Source organism: Misgurnus anguillicaudatus, chromosome 19 (genome assembly GCF_027580225.2).
Source record: "Misgurnus anguillicaudatus chromosome 19, ASM2758022v2, whole genome shotgun sequence".
Taxonomy (NCBI): domain Eukaryota; kingdom Metazoa; phylum Chordata; class Actinopteri; order Cypriniformes; family Cobitidae; genus Misgurnus; species Misgurnus anguillicaudatus.
The window spans coordinates 22,284,998-22,293,338 of NC_073355.2; the positions used below are offsets into that span (position 1 = coordinate 22,284,998).

At 41.7% G+C, this 8,341-nt stretch overlaps 1 protein-coding gene across 4 annotated transcripts; it reads left to right on the forward strand.

Annotated features, from left to right (window-relative positions):
* The first annotated feature begins 195 nt into the window (after window positions 1-195).
* On the forward strand, window positions 196-8,319 carry cog1 (component of oligomeric golgi complex 1). Of its 4 annotated transcripts, none has more exons than XM_055192702.2 (14): window positions 196-738; window positions 1,051-1,298; window positions 1,380-1,561; window positions 1,726-2,125; window positions 2,206-2,416; window positions 4,388-5,179; window positions 5,279-5,425; window positions 5,856-6,017; window positions 6,768-6,892; window positions 7,074-7,182; window positions 7,283-7,392; window positions 7,541-7,619; window positions 7,781-7,831; window positions 8,098-8,319. In XM_055192702.2, the coding sequence occupies exons 1-13, from the start codon at window positions 430-432 to the stop codon at window positions 7,799-7,801; spliced, it is 2,895 nt and encodes a 964-aa protein (XP_055048677.2). In that variant the 5' UTR covers window positions 196-429; the 3' UTR covers window positions 7,802-7,831; window positions 8,098-8,319. The 4 variants fall into 4 exon arrangements, with proteins under 4 accessions (XP_055048677.2, XP_055048653.2, XP_055048668.2 ...); XM_055192693.2 differs by lacking the exon at window positions 7,781-7,831 and having other exon boundaries at window positions 197-738; window positions 1,054-1,298; window positions 1,726-1,893; window positions 1,969-2,125; XM_055192687.2 differs by lacking the exon at window positions 7,781-7,831 and having other exon boundaries at window positions 199-738; window positions 1,726-1,893; window positions 1,969-2,125.
* Window positions 8,320-8,341: the final 22 nt, after the last annotated feature.

Consider the following 8,341-nt stretch of genomic DNA (forward strand, 5'->3'; position numbering starts at 1 on the left):
TTCAGTGAAAAAAAGCCAATCACCAACCGACGATACTTTAGGGGAGGAGCTATACGCAGTACTATTTAACATTTGCACATGCGCAGTAGCTAGAGCACCCTGAAAAATGTGTTTCAGCTTAATTTAGCTTAATGTTACAGTAGAAGTCGGGTTTTATTGTCGGTTTAAAAAATTTTAGTAAACAATCCGTCAGGGGCGTTGTAAATATTCCCCCGTGTGCGATGGCTTTACTCAAAGGGACTTTGGCATTGCCTTTAAGTCATGCTGTAATGTCACACCTTCACTAACGAGGGCGCTGTCTCAATTCACCTACCCTTGAGCTGCGTTTCTTTTTTCGAGCAATGACATCTGACCCTTTGTTTACGTGGAAGGAGAGACGGTCGTGCTTCCGGGTTTTATTTCTGCAGATGTCAGACCAGTTTTAAAGATATGGCTACGGTACCAGCCCAGTCTCTCAGGGTGTCTGAAATTAAAGACCCCACCGTCTTATTCGACCGATACAGCACCGATGAGATTCGTGCTATCGAGAGGAAAGTGCGGGGAGAGATCGAGCAGAAGAAGGAAGAACTTCGACAGATGGTCGGTGAACGATACCGGGATCTAATCGATGCGGCTGACACGATCGGTGAGATGAGACAGTGCTCGGAAAGTGTGGTTCAGTCCATTCAGGACATGTACCGGTACTGCAATAAACTGAAACAGACAAAAAACACCCCTCAGTCCAGTGGAAAGGCAGAGGTAAGTTCTTGTGTCAAGATTCTTTCATAACATAATAAATAGTACGCTTTAACACAGACCTACGTGATAAAAATACTGTTTAGTACTTACTATGGTAAACTGTAGTAATACTTAGATAATATTTTTGAACAATACTATAGTATAGTAGTGTACTGCAGAATATTAACACTGTAGTGCAGTACAGTTTCTTTTTTTAATATACTAGTTTACTATCTAGGTGCTGTAATATAGTCTATTTTCAACCAAATGTGTGCTACAATGGTCTCAGTGGTGTGCACCTCAATGCCAAAATATTTCAATTTGTGCACCTAGCAGGGACAGAAACAATCCCAAGAGAAATTTTACACTATGGCATCACAAATTAAACTACTACTGGAAATCCCTGAGCGGATTTGGAGCTCCATGGAGTCATCGCAATACCTGCAAGCCACGCAGCTGTACCTGTTGTGCTGTCACCTTCACAGTCAGCTACACCTGGAGGGCGGAGGTCATCATTACAGTCCCGTTCTCGCTCGCTTCCCCATCCTGGTGCGCCAGGTAGCAGCTTCCGGTCACTTCAGGTACGTTATGGAACGACACATCTGTGAATACCTTTCTGTTTGGCTTCGATCATCTTAAAAGCCTGCCGTCTTTGTTTGTAGGTCTACGATCTTATTGGAGAGTAAGTCTGTGCTACGTGGCAGGGCAGTGTCGGATCAGGCGATCGCTGAAGCGTTGGTCTCCACCATGCTCCTGGAGGACAGCTCTCCTCGCCAGGCGCTCGCCGACTTCCTGCTGGCTAGGAAAGCGTCCATTCAGCATCTGCTTAATCAGCCTCAGCATGGTGTGTTGGGTTCTTATGTTCACAAAAGCTAAACTTCAGTCATTTTTGTATAAAGGGGATGCCCATTTTCCACAAATTGGTGTAAATGTTTGGGGAATTTGTGAAATGTCTGTACCATAATTCCTTTATGGGACAGATATACAGTAACGCTATTCTTCTCTTAGGTGCTGGTGTTAAAGCACAAGTTTGTTCTTTGGTGGAGTTGCTGGTCACCACTCTATACCAGGCTTACGCTGTGTTTTACGTGCCACCCGATGGCCAAATGTCTGACACTGGATTGGGCTCTGGCCTGCTTTTTAGCACCTTGGAGAATGTGACCTCTAACACTACTGGTGAGAGTAATCGAAATTGTGTTCATGCTCAACCAATGAAACATCATCCAACGTTTTTTATTTTCTGTGATGCAGGAAAAGAAAAGAAGGTTCTGGACAATGAGGTGAGTCCAGGGAGCTGGTTTAAACACCTCCCTCCTTCGGTGATGAACTTCCAGCCTACTCTTCGAACGCTAGCGCAGCCAATACAGAGAGAGCAGCTCAGAGACACCCTACAGCAGTGGATTGATACGTTTGTGCTGTTTTTAAGATTGATCTGCATATGTATTTGCATTTGATCGATTTCTCAAGGTGCTGATTTTTTTGTTATAGCTGTAAGGAGGATATCCGCAGTGGGGTTAGCAGCCTGCTGGTCTATGTGAAGAGTCTGAAGGGTCTGGCTGCCATTCGAGATGCTGTGTGGGAACTTCTCAGCAGTGAATCCATCAGTCAGCACTGGAACACAGTGTGCCAGAGCCTCCTGGAGCGACCCCTGGCCCTGTGGGATGACCTTTTGCAGCAGCTGTTTCTGCAGAGACTTCAGGTGCTTATAAACACTTTAAAGAAGCCAGTAAGATGCCAATTTAAAGCGTCCTATCACTGTTTATAAGTCCCGGACAACAGGTTTAAATGCATGCAAGGTCAAAAAACACTGTAATTTTCTCAAAATATAAATTTAAAATTACCCCATTTCTCAGAGATCCCCAAACAATTAGTGTGAAGCCGTTTAACGACTCAGTCTGCCTAAACCCCACCTTTCAGTAGCCTACTCTGCTCTGATTGGTCAACTGACACAGTCTCCGCACAGATCAGTGGCACAGACCAACAATAGTGCAACATGTATTGACCTAGTGCTAACATGATTTACTGAGAAGACATTATCGACATAAATATACATCATTCATTATAATCCAAGCAATAAAAACGACAATAGAAACTAACATTTTACACTCATTTAAGCATTTATGTAAGCTAACCGGGTCATAGCAAAACCGTGAGCATGCGTTAGCCGCTTGCTAACGTGACTCTCTAACAGTATATTAAGAGTTTAAACAACGACATCATTTATCATTAATCCAAGCAATAAAAATGACGATAGAAACTAACATGTACACTCATTTAACCTCTTATGGAACGGCTGAAATTCCACAAGGGTGCGTATTTGTTCCTCAGACGTTGCACAATAAACGTGACATCCGAATATATTCATTATAAATTAAATTATTTTTAATTCATTATAAATAATTGTATACAGTATTTATATCGTAATTCGGTCAGAAACGTCAAGATTGTGAGATGAACAAATTGTTTTGGATTAAAAGGCTTGGATATTCCATTTCCTTGGACTTTTTGGGATTTATGAACAATTTGTTTTGGACAATTTCACCGATGCTAGATTACAGTTTTATGACTGCTATAAATCATATTATGTTTTGTGTGTGTGCGCTTAGTGGAATCCCGAAAGTCTAAGCTTTCAAACGATGTGCCGCATGACCGTATATATTGAAGATTTAATGCTTCAAAGTTACAATGACGTTTATGCAGCCTCACGTGCAAGGGAGGGGTTGTGCCGTGTACGGCACAGTGTTCCTTATCAGGTTAAGCATTTATTTAAGCTAACCGGGTCATACCAAAACCGCAAGTGAGCATGCGTCAGCCTTTAATGTGACTCTCTGACAGTATATTAAGAGTTTAAAAAACAACATCAATGCACATCATTCATCATTAGTTCAGGTTATAAAAACGACAACAGATATTAAAATTTTTACACTCATTTAAGCAAGTATGCTATAATCATACTTACAGGTTTGGTTAGGAGACCCATGTTATTCCAAATAAACTGGGTACTAAACCATCTTTCATTGCCAAACGTCTAGTAAATCCCTCCTTGAAAAAGTAATTTTAACCACTGATTCTTCACAGCCAAACGTCTAGTAAATCCCTCCTTGAAAAAGTAATTTTAACCACTGATTCATGAGACATATATCTTTATCCTTTGGTAGTGAAAACAACACAAACTGAAAACACAGCATGATATGATGTTTACACACTAACTAGCTGTGGGCAGGTCATAGTTTTTGTTTCTCCCGGGCAAGGCTGTAGGCGGAGATTATTATGCAAAGTGTTCATAAACGTGGATAAAGAGAGGCAGGAGATTCAATCTATATGACGACTCGTTTCAGCGATTCAGAGTCAACTCCCTACTTTAGAAGCCAATAACTTTATTAATCGTGCAAGTTTTGGTTCAACTACTTTTCACATTGTTTACATTGATGGAGAGCTACATGACACACTGCAATACAGGTCATTTTCGATTTTGGATCTATGTGGCTCTTTAACTTGTTGGTGTCTGGTAGGAAAGCACTATATGTATCTGTTTAGGGATGTTTATTTCAGTTAATTTTCCAGACAGACAACCGCAGCTTTTGTCATTGTACAGTGTTCTATATTTCACTGTTAACTTATAGTTCATTAGTCTTTTATTTATTTTTTATTTATTTCCTGCTATATCCAGTCCATCACGCGGGAGGGCACAGAGGAGATTGCTAGCAGCTCAAGACAGCTTTTGTCCTCAGCTCTGCGGGATCTCCACGGCCAGGTTTCGGCTGGAAGTTTCAGCAGGAGTGCACAGTACGAGAGCGACGTAGCTGCTTTCCTGTGGTCCGAGTCTCAAGGGGACCTGCTTAGTGACGCAGCCTGGGTAAGCGTCTCCCAACGTAGCCCGCAGCAGAAGAGCGGCCTGTCCATGAAGACACAGGCCATCACTCCTTGCGTCCAATCGTTCTGCTCCGCTCTGGACTCTAAACTCAAAGCCAAACTAGATGATCTGCAGCACTACTTACCCTCTGAAAACAATAACAACACCAAGGAACTATCGGAGATAGTCCCGCCGACTTCCACCTCCCCCATCAACCGCTTTATGGATGCCGGAGCGGTGGAGGAGATTCTGAGAGATCACTGCCTGGCCTGTGTGAGAGACACCCTAGCTAGTGTGCGCTCTGAGCTGGCAAATGCCCAGGCGAAGTCCGCCGGCCCCAGTCAGTTAGGTTCAGTGCTATTCATGGCCAGGCTGTGCCAGTCGATGGGCGAGCTGTGTCCTAGTTTGAAACAATCCATTCTGGGAAAACAAGGGGGTGTGGATTTTGTCAGCAGAGGCACGCCGCGACAGGGCAAGAAGTTGGGCAAAGGCAGCGCAGCCAGGGCATCAGAGGTCAGCCCGGCTCTGGCCAAGTGGACCAGCCTGAAAGAGGAACTTTTATCTTGTAGCATGGAGGCGTATGGGATCTGGAGCTCTGCACTCACTAAGGTGACTCACTAAAGATATTTTCGGGCTCTGGTTAGAGGTGGGACTTATAAATAATTGAAAAATTTTCAAATTGGTCTGAAAATAATGAATACGTTTTAGGCGCTTGTGGGTAACTTTGCAGCAACCCTGCATGCCAGAACTGCCGGCTCCATCCTGGGTACTGCAACAAACTGGGAGGAGCTTGAAATACAGGAGGAGACGGAGTCAGGAAACAGTGTAATGTCTAAAATACGCCTTCCTGTGCAGGTAACTGTAACCATAGTCCTTCCATTACACAAGCATTTATACAAATTTAAATTCTATCATCATTTACTTTTACTCATGTTGTTACAAACCTGTATACATTTCTTTGATCTGCTGAATACAAAGGAAGATATTTGTAACCAAACTGTTTTGGGTACCATTGACTTCCATAGTAGTATTTTTCCTCAAGTCAAGTCAATGGTGCTTCTGTTTCCTGCATTACAAATATCTTCTTTTGTGTTCAGCACAACAAAGAAATGTATACAGGTTTGTAACAACATGAGAGTGATTTATGACAAATTTTTCATTTTTAGGTGAATTATACCAATAAAACTTGAATAAATGGATTATTTGGGCAACTATCAATATTGATATTATTGAATAATTTTAACTATGAAATAAATGATTTTGTCTATCTTTTCTCTCTGTGCAGCCATCATGGTATGTCCAGTCTTTACTCTTCCATCTGTGCCTTGAGGTCAACAGGGTCGGAGGTCATGCATTACCAAAGGTCACTCTAGTGGACATCTTGCGGGGATGTCTGGATCAGGTACTGAGCGAGTATGAAAAGCTCACTCAGAAGACACAGAGCAAGGTAAGATGATATATTAAGGGTGCGTCTCATTTCTCTGTCTTACCCCTACCCCTCGGTTTTGCGTTCATGTGAGGCGAAGTGGCGTCTCAATTCTCAGTTTGATCAAGGACTAGGGCCAGGGCGTAGGGATACATAGCCCTTGAAACGAAGTGTGATAAGGACCACACTTGAAAGAGAGGAGTAAACGTTAACGTAGGAATTTCTCCGGACAGCCGGCATCAAGTTTTTTTTATGGCTGAACGTCAAACTGTCAAGGAGTCTCACAAATGAAAGTAACGTTATTTTCAGCATGTTTAATTGAGATTATATTATGACAATCATGTTTTATGATACTTTTAATAAAATGTTCAAGCAGTTTTAATTGTAATGTTTTTGTTTTAATCACTAGTTAAGCCGCTAGCTAGCTGCTAAGTTATGCACTATTTGTTGAGCTCAGCTCAGGCAATCGATACCACAACCTGAGATGACGGCATCTTCTTTCTTTATGTCAAAGCTTGTCTGTTGACGTAGCAGCAAGGGAAGGTGACACAAACGGTAATCGAGTGGTGTCTCATTTTTTTAGAGGAACGATCTGTCTTACCCCTTCCCCTTCACTCAGTTTCGAGGGGCAAGGGGAAGACAGACAAAGGGGTCAGACAGAGAAATGAGATTGGCCCTAAATCCCTTACTTATATCTAACTTTTTATGGAGGCGATCCATTATCTTTACTCTCTCTTTTATGTCTGTCTGTCTTACTGTCACTTTCTCAAGGATGAAGCATTTCCCATGACCCAGAACAGAGCTTTACAGTTGCTGTTTGACCTCCGCTATGTCAGTGTCACTTTAGGTGGACGTCTCGACGAGGGCAGAACTTCTCGATCGCATCAAGACCCAAGGTAACCAGATCCCAGGCCTATGATGCAATGGTCAAAGATCTGTAGATGGAGCAAAAGTGCATATGATAACCCTACTTCATTTATGAATGGAAACTGCCCATGACTATCACTTCCACTACATGTACAAATAACTTGTAGACAGACATCTTATACTGTTTTTTCAACCCTGGTGTTTGTTAAGGATCCAGCAGGTCTGTGACTCCCTGGAAAGTCACATTGATCCATTCGACTTGGATGTTTTCACTCCACATCTGAACAGCAACCTGAACCGAGTCTCACAAAGAACCTCTGTAAGCATATTTGTTTGCCTGTTTAATGATTGTCATCCTTTGTGCATTTAAACTTGGATGTTTTGTGTGTATTCTCATGTTGATATATTTGTTCATCTAGGTTCTTCTAGGATTGTTGTCTGGTACGGAGAAGCAGTTCACCCCTAGAACTAACAATATCAACTCTCAGGAACCATACAACATCCTTCCTTTGGCCAGCAGCCAAATCCGGTAAGTTTAAAGTTCCTATCGGGTGCCTTTTTACTGCTTTACTCATTGTTATACTTTTATAGCCATTTAATTTAATACTGCCTGCTTCATAATTATTTTTTTAAGTGTTGTTAGGTATTCTTACCTCTTTTTAATGTCTTTTCCCAAGATTTGGCTTGCTGCCGTTGAGTATGACGAACACTCGGAAAGCCAAATCAGCCACGCATGGAGCAGACATCACTAGACTGGTAAGTTAGTTATTTAGTGTGTATTGAATATCTTTACTGCTATGTTTCAAAGAAAAGTAAACCATTGTGCAATGATGTTGTTTATAGAAGGAGAGATTAGATTGTGTTTTCTTTTATCATTGTGACTTTGCAAAGGAGTCGTTTTCTACCAATGCTCTTAGTTTTACGTGGCAGAGTCCTAGCAGAAGAGCTACAGGATCTCAAGACAACGGGTGATCTTGTGTGTTGCTTTTGCAGTGAGCTTGCAGTGCATAGATTTGCATTTACAAGATAAAATGCACTGAACTTTGTTCATTCATTGCATCAGCTGATATGCTTAATAGGGATATAAATATTTAGCAGTGTTTTGAGCATAAAGGCTTATTGTGTAAACAATTCACAGCTGTGTTCCCAACTTATCTGCTGTGGTTTCATAACATCATGAGATGCAAATCCAATTTAAATGCTTCACTAAAGTCATTCCCTATGATTCGTTTAGGCGGCTCCTTCTGCTTCAGCTCCAGAGGACAGCTTTCGGCCAGGAAATCTTTTTAGGCAGTTAGCCAACCAAGAAGAGGAATCTGCAGCCCCCTCTCTCTTTAAATTAGGCTGGCTTTCTGGCATGGCCAAATAAACTTTTAGTTGTAATATTAATATTTTTTATTTTTAAATGCATAAAAAGCTCTGTAATATAATATAAAGTACATTTTGAAATGTGAAATGGGTGTCCTGTTTGCATATTC